Source organism: Cyrtonyx montezumae, unplaced genomic scaffold (genome assembly GCF_038088225.1).
Source record: "Cyrtonyx montezumae isolate F1298 unplaced genomic scaffold, pur_monq_1.0 scaffold_22, whole genome shotgun sequence".
Taxonomy (NCBI): Eukaryota; Metazoa; Chordata; class Aves; order Galliformes; family Odontophoridae; genus Cyrtonyx; species Cyrtonyx montezumae.
Window position 1 is genome coordinate 2,367,464 of NW_027071959.1, and position 24,155 is coordinate 2,391,618.

The following is a 24,155-nucleotide window of genomic DNA, read 5'->3' on the forward strand; positions in this document are numbered from 1 at the left end:
TGGGGAGGGAATCTGCTGTTCCCAGGCAAGCAGGAGGAAATAATGCATTCACATTGAGTTAGTAAAGAGGAGGAAAAATCCATGTTCTCCAGCAGCCAAAATCTCTGAGTATTTTCCCCATTAATTGGGGAATTGAAACATTTAATTGCATATTGAGCAGCTAACATGATCCTACGTTCTAATGGAGCCCTTCTGTCATCGTGCTGAGAAAGCACAGGTCCTTTTCAGCAGCTTAGGAGGAAAGGGAGGAAATGGTGCGGGTGTTTTTGGACAAATGAAAGGTGTGAGTGGGACTTCCTCCCGGTGCAGAGTTGGTTGTAATTAGCAGAGCTGTGTTTGAATGAAGTTGTTGACCAGGTCCCGCTGCTCCATCAGTTCCTACAGAGGAATAACTAACCGCTGTGGGACTTGGTTTGTCTCGAGTTCTCCTTAAAGCAGGAGCAGTATCTCAGTAGGTTTGTCCTATTGCGCTGCTGCTAAAAATCAGAGAACTGTAGGGGTTGGAAGGGACCTCTGGAGTCCAGCCCCCCTGCCACAGCTGCTCCCCAGATCAGGTTGCACAGGTAAAACAAAATATCCCAGCAGATATCCAATGAAAAGAGAGAACAAAGGCTCCTCAAGAACACAGATCAGTGGCTATAAGGCGGTGAGAGTTTGGATCAGGCGTGGAGGGAGGAGTAGGCTGGAGCTGAGAGGAAACCTTTGCTCAGCCTCCTGCCATCATTCTCCCTCCCCCTGCTTCATTTTCATTTCCCAAGGGTACAAGTGAGGAGCTCGAGTCAAAATAGATCTCTTTGCTTTGTGGGTTTGTGTAACTGGAAAAAAAAAAACCCACGTTTGTGTCTGAAAAGTGCATTCATCAGGCAAGAATGCTGCCCTTCAGGCCCCTCCATGGTGAATGCTCCATCGCTGTGGCACTGCCGGGTCCCTCCGAGCCGAGCTGTGCCCCCAGCCATCCCTCCTCTGCATAAAAAATGTTTGGGAACCGTCTCTTTTCTTTCTCTCTGTCCCCACGTGCTTCTATTTTTGACTCATCTCCGGACCAAAGTGCGGATTTCAAAATGGGGCTTTTGAAAAACGGTGAACTTTGGTTCCCGAAGGAGCGCTGCTGTGCGGTGGAGGTGTCCTTCACTCCTGGTGCTGACAGGTTAAAGCAGCAGTGAACTCCCTCCTCCAGCAGCACTGTGGCAGTGGGTTTCTTGGTGTTAATTCAGCCTGGTGTTTGATAGTGTTAGCAATGGAGAGCGAGAATAAAAGCTTCATTTCTGTTCTGAGCTGAACCGAGAAAATGGAGGTGAGATCCTCGTAGGCACCAACAAAATGCTATTGCATTGTCTATGGTTTCTGTGATCACTGATGCCCAGCTAAACAGTTCAGCTGTAGGACCTTCTGAATGAAGGTCACTGCTACATTTCTGACTTGACCAGCTTAGCCAGTGACCATCAGCTCGTGCCTGTCTCCCCTCTCTCCCCTCCGCCTTTCTCCCTAGTGCAGCCCCTCGAGCAGTTCCCTGCAGCCCACGCCCTTCATCCCCGCTCATCCCATGTAGGATGTTCTGCTCTCAGAGCACAGAAACGTACTGCTGATGGCTGAAATAATTTATTCAGAATGCATCAAAGTGAAACGGACATTCAAGGAGTGAGCTTCCCAGCACGGACAGAGGTCTGACAGCGGTTACGTCCCCGACCACCGGGGATTCCCAGGGAATGCCAGCACAGTGGAATCAGTGAGTGAGTGCGCTGCAGAGTTAACCAGAAATACGAAGTGCTCTTTACTGCTCTGTGTTTGCCTTCTTGGCTTACAACACGGGGCTTGGTTTGCTTGGAAAAAGGGGAAGAGAACCAACGAAACTCAACAAAAAGTGAAGCGGACAGACACAGCTGGAAGGAAACCAAACTGCAACCAACAGTCTTAGGAATCAGCAGATCATCCCGTAACGCGTGAGAACCGCCTCTGAAACCCGAACGGCCAAAATCCACGGTCTCAGATTACCAGGTCGGCGTTTTTGGGGTGTGAGTGGTGGCTCCACGGTGACATCGTGGCCGGGCCGTGCGTGGCTGGCTGCAGCGGGCGGGCGGATGGAGGCACAGCGGGCGCCCCAGTCCGGCTCAGGCAGGTGCTGTAGATAAGAAGTGACCCACCTGCTGCGAGGAAGGACCCGGCAAACCACCCCAGGAACATGGCCTCGCCGAACTCCCACCGCGGGACGATGTCGGGAACGGCTTCATCCCAGAACTCGAGGACCGTGGTGTAGGCGACCCAGGAGACGGGCACCAGGGTGGTGATCCCCGCGGCGCTGAATGCTGCTCCTCCAGCGAGCAGCAGCTGTTTCTTGGCACCAGGTTTTCCTTCACATGTCTTCCAGCAGTCCAAGCCCACGCTGGCAAAGAAGAGTGCCAGGAGCCCCAGCCCGTTGGAGAGGCACATCAGGACACGGGAGACGCGCAGCTCCAGCGGCAGGGCGAGGAAGGAGTCGTGGGCTTTGCACTCCATGGCCCCCTCCTCCTGCATGATGCACACCTGCCACAGCCCCATGGTCCAGATCTCCAGTTCGTTCAAGTCCAGGTTGAAGTTCTTCCAGAGCGGCACAAAGGTGGTGACGCAGGATGAGACCCACCCGAAGAGCGCCAGCAGCATCGCGCCCGCTTGGACCCTCGCGTTGCAGCTCCACTCCATGCTCCTGCAAGCTGTGCTCCGGCTCCACTGCTGGGTCTGAGATAAGCTGAGGTGAGCAGAAGGCTTTGGGCATTAACACTTTTGGAGCTGTGTATTTGTGGTGTGGATTTCCATGAGCGCGCTGTTTCAGTCGACGGTCACGGTCAGAGCGCTGCTGTTTGTTTCTGCCCTTCAGAGAGGAGTCGTGCGGGGGGGAAATTCAGGCTTAGACCTCTAATTCCTGGGTGTGGCCTCGATCATTTTCGTGTCTTGTTGGTTTTGCTGCGTTAGAAGAAGGCACCGCTGGCCAGGCAGGAAAAACTGGGTGCAGCGGAGAGCAGAGCTGCTCCGAAAGCCATCGTCGGCCCCACGCTCTGCTCCCTCTCTCCCACTGCTCCACTGAGTGCAACGCTTTAGCTTGGCCTTGCTCCGTGCGTGTCGCCAGCCACCCCACTCCTGCAAGCCAGGGGATGCTCTGGCCTGGCTCCTGGGAGAGGACATCTCTAAGAAGCAAAGGGTTTTGTCCCTGTACTTGGGCAGCATCGCTTCAAGGCAAACCCACCTCTCAGGCTGCAGCGGGTGCTGCCTCTCTGTGCCGTACGCACGAGGGTTAAGCAAGAAGCATGCAAATCCCCTGAGCCTCAGGAACCCCGAGGAGAGAGTTGGCAAGAGCAGCTGCAGGTTTGGCAGGGAGGGGAGAGGGGCTGTGGGGACAGTGTGCGGTGCCTGGACTCTTCCCAGGGCGATTTAAGGCCCCATGTCTCCTTCAGCCCTTAAATAAACTCGGTGAGAGCTGCTGAGAGCTGTGCCTGGGGCTTCCACTGAGGAGCAGGGGCCCGGGGGCTGCTCTGTGCACTGAGTCCCTGCTCCAGGAGGCAGAGATCCTGGAAAGTTTCCGTGTTGCAATGGGGCCGGACTTTATACCCTCCTTCCCATCCTCAAAAGCGCTTTGCAAACATTTGTGATCCGAGCAGCCACTCCCAGGGGTTATCTGGGGGAGATGGGATGGAGGCAGAGTGGGGATGTCACCTGTGGGACGGCGTTGCTGTGAGAAAACGTCCCTCTGTAAAATAGATAGGGAAGGAGAGGGGAAATGCTAACCTCCCCATGACACTTCCCATCTGTTCCTGCCCGGACACATGCATGGGCCCAAGGTCCAGCGTTTTAGATTCATCTTCGTGGGGAGATTAGTGACTAATCTCTCGCTCATCTGCTCCTTCCATGGCACAGTGCTGGTGTGGGTGCTGTGCCCAGGACCCTGAGCCGTGCCCGTGTCGTGGGCTCACGAGGAGGGGGCTCAGCACCGCGTGGGCCCTCCGTGTCCCCAGCACTGCACCACTGCCACTTTCCTGGCACACAGAGAATGGAGGCCTCTAAAAAAGGTGCAGGGACACCAGAATCTATTTGCTCTAGGAATGGGGAGCTTGATCCATTGAGTACACATCCTGCTCCCGTTGCTCTGAGGCTGAGGGCTGCTCTGCTGCATCCTCCCATTGCAGCCCTGCAGCTGGGGCACGGCGGCCACTTTCTGCCCTGCATGAGAAGCTCAGATGTCTGGGAGCTGCCTGCCCCGAGCACGTCCCTTGGTCACGCCGGTTCCAGGCTGCCTCCAGGCACTGTCTGCGGCCGCTGTTTGCACGGCTGCACTCCTGGGGACAGCTGTGTCACCTGCAGGAGGAGCGGGGTGAGCCGAGCACTGCAGTCACGAGTGTGGTCCGTGGAGTTGTGTTGGTGACCTCACACCGGGCTGGGCCCGAGTGCTATTTATAATCTTGGTGCTGCTGCCTTTGCTATTTTTAACCCTCCTGCTGTAGGGATCTGGTTTTAAATATAGCACTGAGTGTGGCCCTGAGATGCGTTGCGTTGGTTCTGCAGGATAAGGTGTGCTGGGCACTGAGTTAATGGCATACGCACACACAGGGAAGCCATGCCAATGCGGACTGTGTCTTGAAGCCTTTATTGACCCCGTCCCTAAAACCATGGGGAGTGGTGAGGACGAAGGCCGGGATCCTCTTGTTGGGAATGCCCTCACCAAGTCCCCGCGGCGTGTCTGCCCCCAGCCCTTCCAATTAAATCATCTTGAGGTAATGCTGCCCGTCATTGAGAGGGATTAGCGAGTGACCTTCTTCTCCTGGAGCAGGATTGGAGGACGGGCCAAGCTCTCTTTCCTTCCCCTAAGCTCCGCGGCACAGCCAGGAGGGGATTTCCCCCCAGAACTGATGGGAAGATGCCCAGGGGCAGACGGGTCGGTGCCCAGGAGCTGTAGGGGCAGGCGGAGGCCGAGGGGCTGTGTCCGGAGATGCGGTAGGTGCTGTGGGGCTGCGAGTTGGGGGATTGGGGCAGGAATGGGGCAGGGGCACAATGCCGAGGGTAGAGCGGGTGGCCTCGAGGATGTGCTGGCTGCTGGGCACCACCGAGCGTTTGGGAACCACAGTGTGGGATGGGACAGCTGCCATGGGACCGGGTGGCACTTCCCTGCAGGAGCAGGGCTGGGACAGCAGCAGTGTGGGGTGGGAGGGCTCGGGGGCAGGCACGGAGCGGGGCTGCAGTACCGCTCGCCTCCTCGTTCTGGATGTGAGAGCTCCGTGCACGGGCATCTCTACCAGCACAGCGTCTGCAGGCATCCAGAATTCACAGCCCTGAGTCTCACGCAGTGTCTGTTCCGGGAATTACACGCAGCTGGGGAGAAAACTCAAAATACAACCGATTGGCAGGAGCCGTCCCTGTAGCGTACCAAGGGAAATCACAGAATCGTTTAAGTCGGAAGGAGCCTTTAAACGTTGTCCAGTCCAACTCCGGATCATCTTAAAACTCAGGGCTTCTGAGTTTTCAGAGATTTACGACACCTCTCACCACTCATCTGCCGCTGCTCTGCCCCCAGGAGCTGCGCTCTCCAAACCCAGGAGCTCTCCTGCAGCTCCCGCACTTGCTGCTGCCTCCCCAGCCCCGCACCCGGGGTGTACAGATGTCAGCTCAGAGCTGCCAGAGGAAGGGAATAATTAAAGCAGATAATTATTTCTGAGATAACGCCCTTCCCCCAGGGCTCGTGAGCCCAATCCTCGCAGCCCAGCCCAGGCGATGCAGACACACATTGCTTTCCATGTTCCCTCTTCTTTATTCATTTTTGCTGCGGGGTGCAGCTGGGATGGGGTGGTTTTTTTTCGCAGGATTCTCCCATGCAGAGGCCTGGGGATGCCTGGAGTGTGAGTGCTGCCCCACCACAGGATGGGTCCATGGCAGAATTTGTCTGTTTGCAACTTCTCTACCCAGCTGCCCCAAGAGCCGAGCCTGCGGGCCCCGGTGCTGCTCGACGGACGGACGGAGCGCCCGCGCCAGGACCGAGCGGCTGCGGCAGAGGATGCTGGATGAGGCAGCAGGGCCCCTCCCCTCGTCCCTGGGGGGACCAGCGCCCGGAGCCGTGCTGGGGTCGGTCCCGCTGTGAGGCTGCAGCCTGCTGACGGGGAGTGGGCTCCACCAGCCAGGTACCCCGGCACTGTGCCCCCTAGGGCTGGGTCCTGTGCCTGGCCGGGCTTCCCCATTCTGACTTATGATTCTGGGTGGCGTTAAAGGAGTTTTCCAGGGAACGAGCTGCAGGCAACGAGCGCTGAGGATGTGCCCACTTCACGCAGCTTGAGGGCCGCACAAAGTGGGCTGAACGGGAGGAAGCCATCCCCAGGTGGTACAGTGCAATTAGGGCGAGTAATTGGCTTAGCCATCTGGTGCCTCCTGCCCAGCTCAGCTCCATCACCTGACTGGGACCCAGCGGGAGCGGGTGGCCACCAGCACCTGCTCCAGGGTGGTTGGGGGCTTTGGGCACCAGCTGCAGTGGGTGCATGGGGTGAGGGACCGCTTGCTGGCCCTGGGATGGCTGCAGGGTTGGCATTCCCCCTGCCCTCTGTCACAGCCCGATGTCTGCAGCAGCACTGTGCCGCAGCTGCTGCGGAAATGCGGCTAACGGGATTATGGTTTAGGTGGGACTCAGATTAACAACCCGCTTCCTCCAGGAGATCCCCGGGGCCCTTTGCAGATGGGGTTCTCCCCCAGGTCCGCCTGCTGCACATTGCCTCTTCTTGCAGTGCTCCTGAGCCCTGCACCTCCTGTCCCTGTGCACGCACAGGGATGGCACTGTGCTGCCCTCCTAGCTGCAGTGGGGGCTGCAGAGATGCTCCCCGGTCCCATTGCTCCCATGACACCCCCATGCACAGGTTGCACCTGGGATGGGCTCCAGCCCTTCTCTGGCTCTGCTCAGGGGTGCTGTTTGCATTTTGAAGTAGCACTTTGGGTCACATCCAACATCCCTTTCAGTGGAAACCTGTATTAAAATAAACACTGAATCTTCAAGTGAGTGGGAGGTGATGTCCAGACAATGCACCAAGGCTGTTTTGATGTCAGCAGTACAGGTGAGGTCTTTGGGTCTGTTTCCCACCAACGGATTTCTTTCCAAACCCCTCAGGCACACATGGGGCTGCTGTTAGTGATGATTCTGCCTCACCCTGACGAGCCCCAGGGCTGTGGGATTTGCACAGTGCTCTCCCTACAACCACATCCTGGTGCAGGGAAGGGGCACGGAGCAAGCAGGGACAGCGGGGCTGAGACACCGCACTGGGGAACGCTGCCGCCCTCCGTGCTTGCTCACAGCCCCATGGCATTGCTGGTGCCCAAACTTCCCCGCACATGAGCATCCTTCCCCTGCTACAGCCCCAGGGAGCTGTGAGCAGGACCACGCAGTGCTCCCCCCAACATCCCAACCCTGCACTGCTCACAGACCCCACAGCTCCAGCTGACAATCCCGCTCTGTCCCCGCAGCGCCCTGCACCATGGCTGCAGTGCTTCCTCCCAGCAGCAGCACGGAGCCTCAGCACGGCCTGTGCACCCACAACAGCAGGGGCAGCAGCTGGCTTCCACGCGAGGAGCCCCGGAGCCGCAGGAACTCCATCCCCCCCGTGCAAGCACCCACTGCCAGGCACATGCTGGCCTACCTGCCGCGGCCGCCCACCGACACCAGCCGCTATGGCACCTTCCCACAGAAGGTAGGGCCACGGCCCCGCGGCCTTGCTGTGCTGCATGATGGCACAGAGCACGAGGAAGGTGCTTTAATGCTGACTGTAGCCTTTCCCCTTACAGCCTGAAGTCCCAGCCGTCCCCGTGCTTCTCACAGATGCTGCTGCTGAGAGAAGTGCCCTGGTTCCTAACGACCTCTCGGCGCCCTGCGATGCTCCTAGTGACCCAGCTCCCACCCAGAGCCGCGTGGACTCGGAGGCCGTGGGACCCACCAGGCGCTGGCCCAGCGTCTCCATCACCACCAGTGAGGTGCCCAAGCAGCGCCGGGCCTCACGCCAAGACCACCCGTCCACGCTGCGTGACGGCACGTCCCGCTGGTACCCACGGCACACCCGCAGCGTGCCCAGCATCCCCAGCCCCGCACGGAGCAGGACGCCCAACCGCAGCATCGTCTCCATCCCCGCCTCCGAGAGGATGCAGAGCCGGCGCTGCAAACTGATGGAGGACGAGCGGCCGCTGGGCCTGGCCGGCAAGCAGCAGCGCCAGCGCTACGTCACCAAAGTGGGCAAGTGCCAAGTGAACCTGGGCAACATCCAGGAGAAGAAGAGGTTCCTCTCGGACATTTTCACCACCATCATGGACCTCAAGTACCGCTGGTTCCTTTTTGTTTTCATGATGTGCTATATCGTCACCTGGGTTGTCTTTGGCACCATCTATTTCTTCGATGCGTGGGTAAGGGATGATGTCAACCACATTGGGGACCCGGAGTGGAAGGCGTGCATCGAGAACGTGGACAATTTCATATCTGCCTTACTCTTCTCTGTGGAAAGTCAGAGGACCATTGGCTACGGCTCCAGGATCGTGACGGCCAACTGCGCCGAGGGCGTCATCCTGCTCATGGCACAGTCCATCATTGGGTCCATGATCGATGCCCTCATGGTGGGGTGCATGTTTGTCAAGATCTCCCGGCCCAAGAAGCGTGCCCAGACCTTAATATTCAGCAAAAATTGTGTCATCTCCCACAGGGACGAGAAGCTCTGCCTGATGTTCCGCATCGGGGACCTCCGGGAGAGCCACATGGTGGACGCCAAAATAAGAGCCAAACTGATCAAATCCCGACAGACCAAAGAAGGGGAGTTCATCCCCTTGGAGCAGTCGGAGCTGAACCTAGGCTACGATACAGGGGAGGACAGGCTGTTCCTGGTGGAGCCACAGATCATCTGCCACGTCATCAACCAGCACAGCCCCTTCTGGGACCTGTCGGCAGAGTCGCTGAAGAGGGAGCAGTTTGAGATCATCATCATCCTTGAGGGCATTGTGGAAGCCACGGGTGAGTGATGAGGGGTCGGGGTGCCCAGCCTGCTGCTGCTGAAGCCACACTGCGGGCAGGGGTCTGGCAGAGCTGGGCACGAGGGACAGGGAGTGGGGTCTGCGGGCAGCCAGCCGTGTGAGCGTGCTGCGAAGCCCATCACCGCCTCTCGCCATGTCCCTGCTGCAGGGATGACGTGCCAGGCCCGCACCTCCTACACCGAGGACGAGATCCTGTGGGGGTACCGCTTTGAGCCGTGCATGTCCCTGGAGAAGGGCGCCTTCCACGTGGACTACAGCCGCTTCGAGCTGACCTTCGAGGTGCAGACCCCAGCAGCGAGCGCCAGGGAGATGCAGGAGATGGCGGAGCTGGAGCGCAGGGACCGCTCCACACCCAGCCTGTGCTGGGAGCTGCAGCCACAGCCCTGCGGGCCCTGAGCGGGCAGACGGCGAGGCTCAGTGCGACCGCAGAGCTTTGGTTTTACATCACGGGGCAGAGAGGGGCAAACATTAAAACCTGCTCATTGAAAAGCTGATGTCAGTGTCCGCTGCTGCTGCTTGAACCACATGGGGCGGTGCCCTGAGTGCTCCCGGCGTGTTTCTCCTCCGGAAGGTGGCACCAGGACAAGGCGTCACGGGATGGGAATGGGGGAAAGCTGCAGCACGCACACACACACACACACAGTCGTAAAGGTCATAAAAGGTCCCCAAGAGCCCCGAGCCCGACCCCAGCGCGGCCCTAAACCGTGCCACTAAACCACAGCCCCAAGTGCCGCATCCCCGCGGCTCTAAAACGCCGCCACGTACACGGATGCCAACGCATGACATCCATAAATCAACGCTCAAAAGCCGGACGGCTTGTGTATAAGCGTGTGAATTCCGACGTTAGCTAATTTATTAGCTAATTAACGCACTTTCCATGCCGGTGCCCTCCCGGGCGCCAGAGGGCGCTACAGCACAGTGCCACGCTCCGGCCCCTCCGCCCCTACTTCCGGCGCTCGTGATGACGTCATTAGACCGCGCCGCGGTGACGCCCGCGGTTTGGCCGAGCCGGAGCTGGGTGCGGGGCCCGCCCGGTGCGGTGCGGTTCGGTTCGGTTCGGTTCGGTTCGGTTCGGTTCGGTTCGTTGCCGTCACCGCAGGCCGGCCCGGCCCGCATGGCGCGGCGCTGAGTGGAGATGACCGATCAGGAGAACAACAACAGCATCTCCGGCAACCCTTTCGCCGCGCTCTTCAGCTCCCTCGCCGACGCCAAGCAGTTCGCCGCCGGTCAGAAGCAGCAGCTGCGGCAGCTGGCAGGTCAGGGCCGGGCCGCGAGGGGCCTGCGGGGAGCCCGAGGGGCAGCAGGCTGCTCGCTGGTGCCGTGTGTTTCAGTAAAGCCGATCCTCGGCTGTGGGTGCTGAAGAGGAGCTTTGTTTTTGCAGGAGAGGAAACTTCGGTCAGCCAGGATGACTCTGACAACAGCGTGTCCGAGAGCCTCGATGACTGCGATTATTCTGTGGCTGAGATCAGCCGCTCTTTCCGCTCCCAGAGGGAGCTGTGTGAGCAGCTCAACATCAATCACATGATCCAAAGGATCTTTCTCATCACTCTTGACAACAGTGAGTGCTGGTGCTGTCCTGCAGTCGTTTCCTTGTGGAGGCTTGCGTAGGGCCTCGGGGGGGTGGGATGCTGGTGGTGTTCTGTCCTCTGAGTGAACAGAAGGAGGCACGGCCCCTCCTCAAAAGCATTCTGTGCTCTGCTTGCTGTACTGGTGTAAAACAGCGTGGGAGGAATGCAGTGGAAAAGGCCTGTGTCCTCGAACCATGCAGCTGGTTCATATCTTGTGTTCCCAGAACCTTGAACAGAGTGTTTGCTTTTCACCTGTAACAGTCAGAGAAAACAACATTACACAACTGCTGTGAAAGACTGTTTCTGCCTCTGTCCTTGAAACAACAGTCCTGAGAGCTACCACCTCTGAGTGTCATCCTTTGCATGCAGCAAATGCAAGTGTTGCCTGGCATGTCTCTGAACTGGCTCTAGTGTGGCACCCCTGGCACCAGCAGCTCGTGCTGCTCCTGCTGAGTGAGGCCCCGTGGGGCAAGGATGTGAACAGAGAAGCTCCCCAAGAGCTTGGGGTCTCGTGACAAACCGTGTAGTACCCCAAAACAGTTTCCTACCAGTGATATCAGTGTAAGAGTGCATCTTCTAATGATGTGGGTTGTGTGCTTGCAGAAAAATGGCTTGCTGGATTCCCTAATGAAATGTGTTTTGAGCTCATCAGATCTGTGAGAAATTGGACAGGGATGCTGAGAGATGGGCAGTGCTTCCCTGCAGCAGCTGGTAGCAGATGAATACCTCTGCCACAGGCAGGATCCTACTTGCAGATTTCACTTCCTGCAGTTATTCTGTCAATCAGGACAACAGATTATTTATGTTCTCATCAGGTGATCCCAGCATGAAGAGTGGAAATGGGATTCCAGCTCGTTGTGTGTATTTGGAAGAAATGGCTGCAGATCTGGATGACCAAGACTGGCTTGACATGGACAACATCGAGCAGGTATAATGACTGCATGCCTCATATCCTGTGCAGATATGCCCAGACAGAGGCAGCATTGGTGCTACAAGGGATAAAACCCTATTTCTCAGTGTGGAATTCAGTATCTTCTATTTGAGATAGGTTGTCCTGTAGTGGTGACAGGTGTGGAGAGCTTTGTAAGTGCGTGCTCTGCTTTTAAAATATATCAAATTCTTTTATTATTTTTTTTCCATGAAGTGATTCCTCTCTTTCCTGGAGCCTTTTCATTTTCAAGCTGTTCTGACTTGTGTCTAGGCGCTGTTTACCCGCCTGCTGCTCCAGGAGCCTGGAAACAACCTGATTTACATGACCTCTGCTGGCACACAGAATCTCTCTGCAGATCGAGATGCAGGGGAGAAACAAATTCTACGCTACCTCTATGCTTGTTTCCAGAGGGCAAGAGAAGAGGTGGGTAGAAGTTTCTGAGGAATGAGGTAACTTTGTTGTCTAAAAGCTGGTCTTTTCATGGCAAGAGGCAGGTGTACAACCTCAGATCTGTTTTGTTCTTTTTATACAGATTACCAAGGTTCCAGAGAACTTGCTGCCCTTTGCTGTGCGCTGCCGAAATCTGACTGTGTCAAATGCTCACACTGTTCTTCTTACCCCGGAGATTTATGTCAACCAAAATGTGTATGAGCAGCTGGTGGACCTGATGCTGGAAGCATTGAGAGGAGCACGTAAGCTCTTTATGTCTCAGCAAGGTTACTATTAGAGTTGTGAGGCTTTCTGTTTTGTTCTAGCTGTGTTTTTTCTGCAAGCGTATTCAGTCCTTTGAAGGTTTAAATTTTGCAGTCAGAATGACAGTGAGATCTCCTGTCCCCACTGAGGAAGTGGCTCTAAAAGGCACTCTGAATTCTAGCAAGTAAAGTTTTAAAGTCGTTGTAGCCAGCAGGACCGACAAAGGATCAAGCTTTGTCTCCTTTTGTCATTAAATTAATTTGGGTTGTTGTGTATGCACGCTGTAAGGTTGGGCTGCTCTGTTGTCAGTAATGCTCTTGTGTCCCCTGCTAGATTTTGAAGACATGACTGAGTTTCTTGAGGAGGTCATAGAGGCCTTAACGATGGATGAGGAAGTGCGGACGTTTGGGGAGGTCATGGTTCCGGTGTTTGATATTTTACTGAGCAGGATCAAGGACTTGGACCTTTGCCAGATCCTGCTGTACACTTACCTGGATGTGATCCTCTATTTCACGAAGCAGAAAGATATAGCAAAGGTGCGTGCTCTTCAGCTGTCCAGAGCTGTTAACTTTCTTTTCTTGTTGTCTGTTATGGGGAAGCCCAACTGGTTGGAGTAGTGTCATCTTAGCGCTGTCCAATGAATGCTTCTGTGGCATCACTCAAAAGGACAAGAGGTAGAAGAAGTGAAAAAATAGTTTGCACGTGACAAGGGGAAAGCAGACAGTAGTCCTAGAAGCCTGTACTTCTCATGTACCAGTAATCTGTTCAGTGGCTGTTTTTTCTAACTGTAATTTCTTTTGTGACCCTGATTACTTCTCCTGCTCTTCTCATTTTTTAGAAATTCGTCTTCGCAATGCAATTCTGATGACTGCATTTCATTTAGGCTTCTGCATGTTCAACTGTTTTCCCTAGGTTTTTGCAGGGTACATTCAGCCCAAGGATCCTAGCAATGGACAGATGTACCAGAAGACTTTGTTAGGTGCCATTTTAAGTATCTCCTGCTTGCTAAAGACTCCTGGTGTCATAGAGAATCACGGGTATTTCTTGAATCCATCCCGATCCAGTCCACAGGAGATCAAGGTGCAGGAATCCAACATTCATCAGGTGAGACTGAAGTGTAACCATGCTGCTTCCCAGTGGGTTTCATTGGTCTCTGTGCTTCTGGGCTCAAATGAGAAGAGGTGTTACTGGGGTTGTGTTCCTTTGCTGGCTCTTCAATAGCTTGCATTGTGGCTAAGCAAGTTGTAGAACCACTTTAGCCTATAGATTCTCCATCTGTAAGATGTGGCTGGGTGTAACTGCTTACTCAGGTTGTATCTAAAGTCTTATATTGACCTCATGTTTCTGCAACTTAAGAGGTGATCACTTCCAAAGTAGCTTTCTGAGCTTTGGGAAAATGTTAGGGTACCTGTAGGGCAGCACTATAGCTTAAGATGGTATATGGGGATAATCTACCTTTGATGTAATTACTGTGAAATAGTTTTCTCAGTAGTGTTGCTATAATTAAAGCACTGGCTCACAAGCAGATAGAATGACGAGCAACCCTCTTTCTCAGTGAAATTAAATAGCTTCCCTCCTGAGATCAACTGTGCAAGTAGGATCTTAGGTAATTTCAGAAGAGAGAAGCATCACAAAAGAGGACACAAACACAGCCTCATTCTACAGGGGAGCAATGCTCAGGTGCAGGTGTTTTTCACAGAGAATATGATTTCCAGCCATGCTTTCTTTCGAGGTTGTTTCTGCCCAAAAATGTGCGAAGAATTTTGCTTGTGTTTCCCACAGAAACAGCTTGCATTGCAGTGTGTTGTTAATTATTCTGGCCTCAGGTTTTGAGCTATTCATAACGTGTCTGAGTGGTGATTAATACATGTGTCACAATGATAATTTACTTTGAAAATCCTTCCGTTTGAGAGTGGGATGTAGTCTGGACCTGGGACATCTCTGGAAGCATTAATGAGGTAGTTAAAAGAAGCCTTCTACCTCTGACTCCTTCAACCATTTTCTGCCCCCTGTAACAGTTTATGGCCCAGTTCCACGAGAAGATCTACCAGATGTTCAAGAACCTGCTGCAGTTGTCTCCAGAGACGAAGCACAGGATCCTCTCCTGGTTGGGAAACTGTCTCCACGCTAACTCAGGCCGTACCAAAATTTGGGCTAATCAGATGCCAGAGATCTTCTTCCAGATGTATGCCTCAGATGCCTTCTTCCTGAATTTGGGAGCTGCCCTCCTGAAGCTGTGTCAGCCCTTCTGCAAACCAAAATCTCCTAGGCTGCTAACCTTTAACCCCACTTACTGTGCCCTGAAGGAGCTGAATGAAGAGGAGCAGAGGAGTAAGAATGTACATATGAAAGGTATGCACAAAACCTGTGGGAGCAAGTGAAGGAAAAAGGGGTCTTCTCAGTTCTTACCTCTCCAATGCACTCTTGCTGTACACTGGTAAAGGGAGAGTTAAGTGAGAAACTACAAAAGGAAAGAAGGAAGAGGTGAATGCAAATGAAACACTGCCAGTGTCACTTGCAGTCATTTTGTATTATCAGTAGGAGCTCTCTTGAGCCCTTGTTCCTTCACAAAGCTTAATGCAAAGATGCTTTTTATTCTAGGTTTGGAAAAAGAAACGTGTTTGATACCTGCTGTGACTGAACAAGAGCCAGAGTTTGCAAACAGCTATAATCTGGTGACAGAAAACCTGGTTCTAACACAGTACACCCTTCACTTAGGATTTCACAGGTAATAATAATTCTAGAGCTGGGTGTGTTCTTACAGAGCTGGCCTCTCAGGAGGTGTTAGAGGTGCTCCTGAGGCATACACTTTGAGAGAGGTTTTATGTCTGCACGTTTAAATAATTAATATTCAGAAATAATGCTCAAGCTTCAGGTAAAAGATTGTTCCCAGTGCTGTTATGCATCTGCATATGGTTACATGGAGTTTTACTAAATATTCACAGTTCAGAGCATACCAGTTGAGTTGCCAAATGCATTTTGACTGACAGCTTGAGCATCAGGCTGACTAATTTGGCAAAGAATTTTGCTCGCTTGTGTTCAGTCGGAGCTCACAGCCTTGCAGAATCCACGTGACTTATAGTATTTTCATAGCTAGGTGCTGGATTGGCACTGCTCGCTCAGTTCTGGTACCTTCTCTGGGACAGCAGGCCTCTGTCCTCTCCCTTATCTACTGGGGATGATCTCAACAGCAGAGTGCTTGCCTGGTGTGAGGTGTCTGAACTGCTCCACTAAACTGTTCTTATTTGAAGCAGCAGTGCAAGGTAGCTGGTCGTTTCCAGGAAACAATTTTCTGGACACCAGAATGCACTATTTTTATAGCTTTCTTCTCTAAATTGTTGCCTGGATACTGTGAGGTCACCACTGATTCAAGCATAGTCCCCTTCTGGTTATTATCTAAATATAGAAATAGATAAAAAATTATGCAAGTGGCTTGTTGCTGGGAAACTGAAAATGTCACCTCCAAGGCTTACCCACACCCTGACCTTGGTAACCTAACAAGGTCTGCAGCTGTGTGGGCTCGTTGTCTGCACCACTGCTGAGTGCTCTGGAGGAGCTGCTGCTCTTTGGTATTTCAGGAGGATTTCTTGTCCTCTCAAGCCCTGGCTTGCCTTTCTTTAAGCACTTCTTGTTACTGACCCCTGAAACAGATTATTTGGAGGGAAATACTTTAAACAGAAAAGATACTTTCCTGCTGCACAGAGCGTCTCTAACAAGGGGGCTAAGTTCTAACTAACAAGCACAGTGACTTCTGTCTTGCTTAGGCAGTCTGTACTAAGCTTAATTGCATCTTTTCTGATCTCTTGCCTTGTTTTTCCTGGAATAGGTTGCATGACCAGATGGTAAAGATAAACCAAAGCCTTCACCGCCTGCAGGTAGCGTGGCGAGAAGCTCAGCAGAGTTCTAGCCCTGCTGCTGACAGCCTCAGGGAGCAGTTTGAACGCCTGATGACCATCTATCTGTCCACAAAGACAGCGATGACAGAGCCACAGATGCTGCAGAACTGTCTGAATCTGCAGGTGTCCATGGCAGTTCTGCTGGTACAGCTGGCTATAGGAAACCAAGGGACCGAGCCTCTAGAACTGACGTTTCCATTGCCAGGAGTGGAATACAGTGCGTTGGCCTACGTACCAGGTGAAGCCACTTCTGCTGGTTCATGCTGTAACGGTCTGAATCTGAAGTAGCTTAAGAAGCACTCTGTTCAGAATGTTCATGCATATGTGGCCCTGTTCCTTAAGATGTTCCCCTTAACGTTTAGCTTCGTGAAGGGCAAGTTATAGAACATGTAACTGCAACTTCAAAGATGTCAGCACCGAGATCATAACCTCCAGAACAGGCTGAGATCTCTCAGTGAATCCAGCAAGCGAGTCCTGGTGCTGTCTAGGTGAATACAGGAAGAGCTGTCCAAGGAAGTGCTTTGCTTTCCAGGGGAGAGGACACAGTGCTACTGCTGATAGCATTTTTCTTTGCAGAGAATATCCTCTTTGAAGAGGGTCATTAACTCTTGCAACATTTGCAGCTCTTTCAGGGAAACACACTTCAGATTTTGATTGCTGCTGACCTTTTGAAGATCCTACGCATTGCCAGGTTGCTAGGTTTGGCCAAATCCTGCACTGATTTACCATTCTTCCTGTGCACAAAGTTCTGTCATGTAGAGATTATCTTCCCCTGAGCTTCTGCTGTGTAGCAGCACATAATGTCAGTGGATAGCTGCTGTGTGTCACCCTGTAAAGTGACTTCTGAGATGAGCAAAGCGAATCCCATGCATCAGATTTCTTCAGGCTGTGTATTCTTCATGATTTTGCTGTTCTCATAAAACTCCTTAGTTCTGAAACCTTAATCAGAATTAGAGAGGTAAGCAAAGTGCCCTGAAGGCCAGAACACAAGCTGTGGGAGCTGCCCGATGAACTAACAGGCAATCTCTCCTCACAGAATTCTTTGCAGATAATTTGGGTGACTTCTTCATTTTCCTGCGGCGTTTTGCTGATGACATCTTGGAGACTTCTGCTGATTCTCTGGAGCACATCCTTCACTTTGTTACTGTTTTCATGGGTGATGTGGAGAGGTATGTACAGCCCCAGGTGCAGGCCCTTTACTCATACTGCACAGCACCTGGATAGAAACAAAAGTGGAAGTTGTCAGAGGTGTCTTGAGGCTTGGCTGATACATCAGTAGCTCGATCTCATTGGAAAAATTAAATTGTGCTCACAGAAGGCACTGGAAGCTGTCTGAAGAGCTTGTGCTTCACATGAGGCAAACAGAATGCTGAGTGTCTCAGTGCTTGGTTAGTCATACTGTGTGGCAGCTTAGTCACCTAGAAGCTAGGTGCCAGAGAGCACTGAGAGATGGAAGTTTGGCTGCTCAGCTCTAGATGTTGCTGAGTGAGTTTTTCAACACTTCCAATGCTTCTTACTACTTGAAGAAGTTACTTCTGTGCTTTCTGGTTACGCTGGCAGCAGCTGGAAATCACTAGCTCATCAAAATGTACCTGTGAGATTTCTTTGCTGCTTCCCGTGGTGCTGTATACATGGAAACAAATGAGCATGGTGTTATGTAGAACGTAGGTGCTGGTTGTGATCATCTGGGTGTGGATTAAAGCATTGCATTCAATAAAAACTAATTCTGGAAGGATTTTGAGTGGGAGTTGGTAGAGATGCGAAGAATAAGATGTTCCCAGCAGAACCTGTGTGCCTTTTAACAGGGATGCTTTGCTTTGTGCTCCTGTATGACATAAGAAACTGCTTTGTTAGCGACGTTTTGCTAGTTGTTACAGGAACATATTGGGGTTGATCTTTTTTAAGGGTCCCTTTGAATTCTACTGTGGTACTGTTTTGCTTTTTTTCACTGACAGAATGAAAAACCCTCATCTGCGAGCCAAGCTGGCAGAAGTGCTGGAAGCTGTGATGCCTCATTTAGATCAGGCCCAGAATCCACTTGTCTCCAGTGTGTTCCATCGCAAAAGAGTGTTCTGCTCTTACCAACACGCTGCCCATCTCGCTGAGGCACTTATCAAAGTCTTTGTGGATATTGAGTTTACTGGTAAGCATGGAAGGTGGAGAGGCACCTTCCTTCTGTAAAGTTTGTATTCAGGTTTGGAAGTACTTCAGTGCAAGAGAAGGAATCTCTCTGTGCTGTGTTCAAGTGCTCAGCTGTATTCCAGCAGAGCTCCTGTCGGTTGTGTTGTTTTGAAGTTGGTGACAGGTCTCTGACTTCTCCAGGAGCTGCTTTTTATAGTCCCCTGAGGGCAATAGGAAACACATGCTGTTGGAGGAAATGCATATATGCAGCTGAGGCAGTTGTTTTCCTTCCCAGGGGGTTCTGTTGGACTCAGTTGTTTTCCTGCAGCCCTACGGATGATTGGCACTTCCTGCTCTTTGAAATCAAGAGCAGGAGGTGCTGCCCTTCTCACTTGGTTGTGTCTGTTCCTGCTTGGGATGCTGTCAGGCACGCTGACTGTCCATTACTGCTATTGTAAGAGTATCCTGGGAGCTGCTGTGGTGATCTTAAAAAGCTGTGATCCCAGCAGCTGCTCGTGCCTCCCCCTGGCTCTCATTCCCCAGGCCTTGCCCGTTGTATGTACCCTGTGGATGCTTAGCTCAGGCCTGGTCACAGCAGTGGTAGAATGTGCTGGACCCTTTTGCTGAGGAAGTGATGGTGAGACTGTGCTTTGGCTGCCTGCATGCAGCACCCCAACTAGGCAGTCAGCATGTCAGCTTTCTGAAGGAAACGCAGCCTGCTCCCGCGGAGTGCTGAGCAAAGGTTGGAAAGGAATTAAAAATCCCTGCCTGTGCTCACAGCCAAAACACAGTGCTCTCACTTCTGCTTATGTCCAGGTGACCCCCATCAGTTTGAGCAGAAGTTCAACTACCGCCGTCCAATGTATCCCATCCTGAGGTACATGTGGGGCACGGATTCATACCGACAGAGCATAAAGGTGAGGCAAGCTGCGTAAATGTAAGCGTGTCTGTGTAGCTCTTCATGGAGCATATCCATTTGTGTCTTGCAGTTTGGACTGTGCCACAGCAGTGACCATTCTTGTTACTTGCAGGCTTTGGCTGATTATGCCTCAGAGAACCTAGAGGCAATGAATCCCCCTCTTTTCCTGCGCTTTCTTAATTTGCTCATGAACGATGCAATTTTCCTGTTGGATGAAGCCATACAGGTAGGGTTTGTGTATATATGCATGAGACATCCTGCAGGGAAGTGCTTCTTATAGATGGCTGATGACAGCACTGGCCTTTTATCTCTAGAACAATATTAATATGGTCTCGTTCTTTGGATGAGTCCTTGCAGTAGGTACTTGCTGGGAAACTCAACTGAGACAGGTTTGTGATCTTAAAAGCATCGAGTCTGCCATAGCAAATGCCACGGAGGAAGGGATTATGGCAGAAGTATGATGGGGTCTGGGACATTGCACACAGGGCACTTTATTCCATTCCCCTTTGTCCTGGGAGATGGGTCAGAACAACAAACAAAAACGAGCTTTCTTTTTTTCTTCCCAGATTGAGAATGCTAGCAGGGTCGGAAGGAAACCTGCCTGTTGTTAACGTGAATGCAGCCAGGCTTTAAATGAGTTCTGCAGTTTTTGATTATCAAATCCCCTTGGCCTTTCCTCAGGTGGTGTAGGCTAATAAGGACCTTTTGTCTCTAGGCAATTTTCCGTTAGGTTTGCAAGGCAAGTTTCAGCTGGATTTGTGTCCCTGATGCGTGATGATTGGCTCACCATGCCTTCCAGAGCTTCTTGCTGTTGCCAGAAAGGGCTTTTGTGGAGCTTTTACCTGGGGCACAATGGAGGCTGGCAGCTCAGACAGGTCACGTGGATACTGCATGTCTGGGTTTGAACATCTGCAGACTTCATATGATTTGTCAGTATGAGCAATTGTGCGTATTCTTAAAGTTATCCAGTTATGGGCCCTTTCAAATGCTCAACCATTTCCTTCTACATCTGGCCCCTGTCAGAGTGGAGCAGATAATATCTGAGGACTGGCCATTCATTTTCTTAGAGTGGTGAGAACACAAAGGCGTTGTAACACAAGTGAGCTCTTATTTCTTGCTTTTGAAGTTACAGCTTTTGAAACCAGATTAACTCATGGCATTCCACCCTTGAAAAACACACTTGGATTTTGCTGCCTCCATCTCACTGGAGATCAGGCAGACCAGCAGTGAGACTTGGTGCTTTCTGTTAATGTTACCTAGAGCTGTTAAAGTGGAATTTGCCATCGGAAGAGTTGGTAACATTCTACTGATTTACCAGAGGAGGAACGTGGATGCTGTCTGTGTGAGCACTCAGAAGCTGCGTTGAACATTTCTGACAGTCTTCTTGGTTCACTGAAGTTCTTTTCTGCCTACCTCAGTGCTGGCAGGAGGTTACAGAATGAAGGCTCTATGAGGAGAGGTTTACATCCGAATGTAAAAAATACTCACTACAGACATTCTGGTTTTTAGCACCTCCCTGCTAATGCTCTCAGGTGGGGATGAGGGAGCACTCCAGGTTAGCTTTTGTTGCCTATTTACTGCCTGTTCTCCTGAGGCTGCTGCAGGAGACGTATTCCATGCTTCTCTAACAAGCACATGTTCCTCTTCTGTGCCCTGAAGTGACTGGCTGAAAGGAAAGCACCTTACTCAGTCTGCTTTACTCACACAGCTGCACCCATATGTTTCCCTGTTGTGTCTTTTCAGTACCTGAGTAAGATTAAAATTCAGCAGATAGAGAAGGACCGTGGTGAGTGGGACAGCCTGTCCCAGGAGGCTCGTCGGGAAAAGGAGTCCAGCCTGCAGATGTTTGGTCAGCTGGCTCGCTTCCACAACATCATGTCCAACGAAACCATCGGTACTCTGGCCTTCCTGACGTCAGGTAGAAAGAGGGAATCCTGCTGGGGCCTGGAGGACTGCGTTGCCCTGGGGATCAGTTGGGTCTAATTCAGTTTAAGGATTGTCAGAGAGGGACTGGATTACTGTGAAGCTCAGGGAACTATTGGTTTCTGTTCCAGAAATCAAGTCCCTGTTTGTGCATCCTTTTCTTGCTGAACGCATCATCTCCATGCTAAACTATTTTCTGCAACATCTGGTTGGCCCTAAAATGGGAGCCTTGAAAGTGAAGGATTTCAGCGAGTTTGACTTCAAACCTCAGCAGCTAGTTTCTGACATCTGTACGATCTACCTGAACCTTGGGTACGTGACAGGGGAGCACTGGAGGTGGGGTGTCACAAATGCTTGTGGAGAAGAATGGCCTTTGGGTCCTTTTGAGTATAAAGAGGTTTTTGTCATCTGTTGGACACTGGTGATGTTTGAAAGGAATTGGAAATCTAATTTGACCTAAAGTGGGACTGTGTTATGCACAACAGTACCTGCACTGGGATGGGAACTGCAGATGGAGCTAGGTCTGGGGTAGCAGAGCCCTGTGACCTCCTTTGCCACAGAGTGGGAGTGTTCTCATTGGAGCTCTGTTAACAGAAGTCCTTAATGGGCCTTTCAGAAGCATGGTGGTGTGCTCTTCTGTAACTCAAATTACATCGGGTAGACATGCAAGGCAGCTAGTAGGAGTGGAAGTGGAGCATAATCACAGTTAAATTCATCCCGTGGGTCTCTTTGGAGAGGACCTAGGAAAAACGTTTGATTAGGGTCAAGCTTTTCTCTCGATGCCTTGTAACTCGAGTTCGTTGCTCTGGTAACACAGCTGCTGAGGGCACTGTGTTTTGCAGCCAGGTAAATATAAATCCTTAAACTCTTGCTCTCTTTCAAACTGTGGTCCAGGGACGAAGAAAACTTCTGTGCCACAGTACCCAAGGATGGCCGTTCCTACTCACCAACACTCTTTGCCCAGACAGTAAGGGTTCTGAAGAAAATCAATAAGCCTGGCAACATGATAGTGGCATTCAGTAACCTGGCTGAGAGGATCAAGGTGAGAAGTAGATAAAAGCCAAAAAGAAACAAAACTGGCATCCTTTTCCATCTGTTTATCGATGCACTTTGCCATGGAGCCATGGTTCTGGGTAGTGGTGCTTTATCTGAAGCACACGTTTGAACAGCTGAGAAGGCTCCTTTATTCCCTAGACCTGTAAAAGCTTTAGCATGCAGTTCTTGAATGTGCCTAGAGGTGTATGAGCTTATAGCGTGAAAAAGAAATGTGTGATGGCTTATAGTGAGGCTTGGCTATTGAAGTTTGTCACCTTCTAGTAGCAGAGTGTTTGTGTGTTAAATCAGGCTCTTGATCTAAGCTTTTGTGATTCTAACAGTGGCTCTTTTATGCTGCCACCACCCTGACCAGCTGTGATATTTCTGTGCCCCAGTGAAGTGTTTTTTCAGTCGTGGTGATGTTAAAAGCGAACCCGTTTTTGCAAGAATTGAAACAGCACTGGGAATTCTTGGGTTTTAAAAGCTGTGTGTGCGTGGCAGTCTCTTGCAGACCGTCAGCAGCAGGAAGAGGAGACATATGCAGATGCTTGTGATGAGTTCCTGGATCCTATCATGAGCACTCTGATGTCTGACCCGGTAATACTGCCGTCGTCCCGAGTCACTGTGGATCGATCAACCATAGCCCGGCACCTGCTCAGGTGTGAAACGAGCATCCTTGTTTAGGTTAAGCTTCCTTTGTCACAGACTTGTGCTTTTCCAAGTTGGAAGCTTGGGCTAGGGTGGGCTGTATGTTCTTGGGGTGATATATTTCACGTATCTCATGATATCCAGTGACACATGGGCTTGGTGTTGGAGTAAGTCCACGCAGCAGCAGGAAGATTGCAATGGTCTTCCTGACCAGTCTTTTTTTTTCCCTAGCAAATGGGCTGTCAGGGTAATGTCCTCAATGCTCTCTTTCAGTGATCAGACGGATCCTTTTAATCGGAGCCCACTCACTATGGACCAGATAAGACCAAACAGAGAGCTTAAAGAAAAGATTCAGCAGTGGCTTGCAGAGAGAAAAAAGCAGAAGGAGGACCTGGAGGACACACTGAACTGAGAACAAAGATTCTGTACCCAGACGTGCAATCGTGGGCAAGATAAATGTCTTGTGGTGATGGCAGTTTCTCCAGCACATCCATGAAACTTGCCGTGTGAATGAAGAATACATCCAGTGTATTGCACCACATCTGGAATCTCTCCTCGTACCTCCTTTTATCTCTTATTCTGTCTTTCCTTTCAAGAATTACTGTTTAATACCAACAATTTCCATGGCACTGTAGCTTCCTTGCCTCTCTGCATCTTGGGAAGTTTCAGCCCCTTCTGATTGTCCTCCTGCCGTCCCCATACTAATTGTTCTTCGTGTCGGCTAACAACTGCCACATCACTTTTCCAGTGACACCAGAAACGTTCTTTGCTACCCCAACCTCTGCTCTGTTGCTGTTGACTCCCAAGTTGTTAAAATGATGTAATCTCGTTTACTGTGAAAGCGATGCAGCAGCTCTGAAGTCCGGATAGGGGCGGGGACTGAAAGGGGACGGTACATGCAGAGTGTGTGCTGGGGTTTCTTTTTCAGCTGACACATGGGAATAAGAGGTGACGAAATGCAATATTTAGGATACTTGTACAGTTGGCTGTGAAGGTCTAGCAGCTAATAGAGCTCCTGTAGGGAGGTTTTAGTTGCAGAAAAGCCTCTGCTTCAGCAGGGAGGGATGACAAGGCTGCCTGTTATTTGGTGGAGCTTGTAAGCAGCGGTTCGTCGCGGTCGGTGAACGAAAGCACCCGTCGCCCCAGAGCTCAGCAAGAGCTGCGTTGCCTCCGCGCCGGCTGTGTACGTTCTGCCGAGGATCGCTATAAATCCTCTCTGCCTTCACGCCGTCCCTCGCCTTGTTTATCGCCGCGTTTGGGGGGGGGGGGGGGGGGGGGGCGGGGAGCGCGCAGCAGCGGCACCGCGCGGGTCTCGAACCCGGAGACCGCAGCTCGCCCCGCCCCGCGCACGTGGTGCGGGGTCCTTGTTCCGCTGAGCGGGCTGTCCGCGGCAGACGCCCGTCGGGCGCGCGAGG

General features: G+C 51.9%; 3 protein-coding genes across 3 annotated transcripts; 2 read left to right on the forward strand and 1 right to left on the reverse strand.

Moving 5' to 3' along the window:
* Positions 1 to 1,983: 1,983 nt before the first annotated feature.
* Positions 1,984 to 2,676, reverse strand: CLDN25 (claudin 25). The gene has a single exon (XM_065738323.1). The coding sequence runs from the start codon at positions 2,674 to 2,676 to the stop codon at positions 1,984 to 1,986; it is 693 nt and encodes a 230-aa protein (XP_065594395.1).
* Positions 2,677 to 7,472: 4,796 nt separating this feature from the next.
* Positions 7,473 to 9,402, forward strand: LOC136049904 (G protein-activated inward rectifier potassium channel 4-like). Its single transcript, XM_065738447.1, has 3 exons — positions 7,473 to 7,685; positions 7,780 to 8,986; positions 9,155 to 9,402. The coding sequence occupies exons 1-3, from the start codon at positions 7,473 to 7,475 to the stop codon at positions 9,400 to 9,402; spliced, it is 1,668 nt and encodes a 555-aa protein (XP_065594519.1).
* A 708-nt stretch (positions 9,403 to 10,110) lies between these two features.
* UBE4A (ubiquitination factor E4A) lies at positions 10,111 to 23,569 on the forward strand. The gene is made up of 19 exons (XM_065738446.1): positions 10,111 to 10,262; positions 10,388 to 10,564; positions 11,390 to 11,502; positions 11,776 to 11,928; positions 12,038 to 12,197; positions 12,532 to 12,734; positions 13,111 to 13,302; positions 14,217 to 14,550; positions 14,800 to 14,926; positions 16,025 to 16,332; positions 17,131 to 17,263; positions 18,050 to 18,237; positions 19,032 to 19,132; positions 19,247 to 19,360; positions 20,878 to 21,052; positions 21,189 to 21,369; positions 21,952 to 22,099; positions 22,594 to 22,751; positions 23,014 to 23,569. Exons 1-19 carry the CDS (start codon positions 10,142 to 10,144, stop codon positions 23,150 to 23,152), a joined length of 3,225 nt encoding a protein of 1,074 aa, XP_065594518.1. The 5' UTR covers positions 10,111 to 10,141; the 3' UTR covers positions 23,153 to 23,569.
* Positions 23,570 to 24,155: the final 586 nt, after the last annotated feature.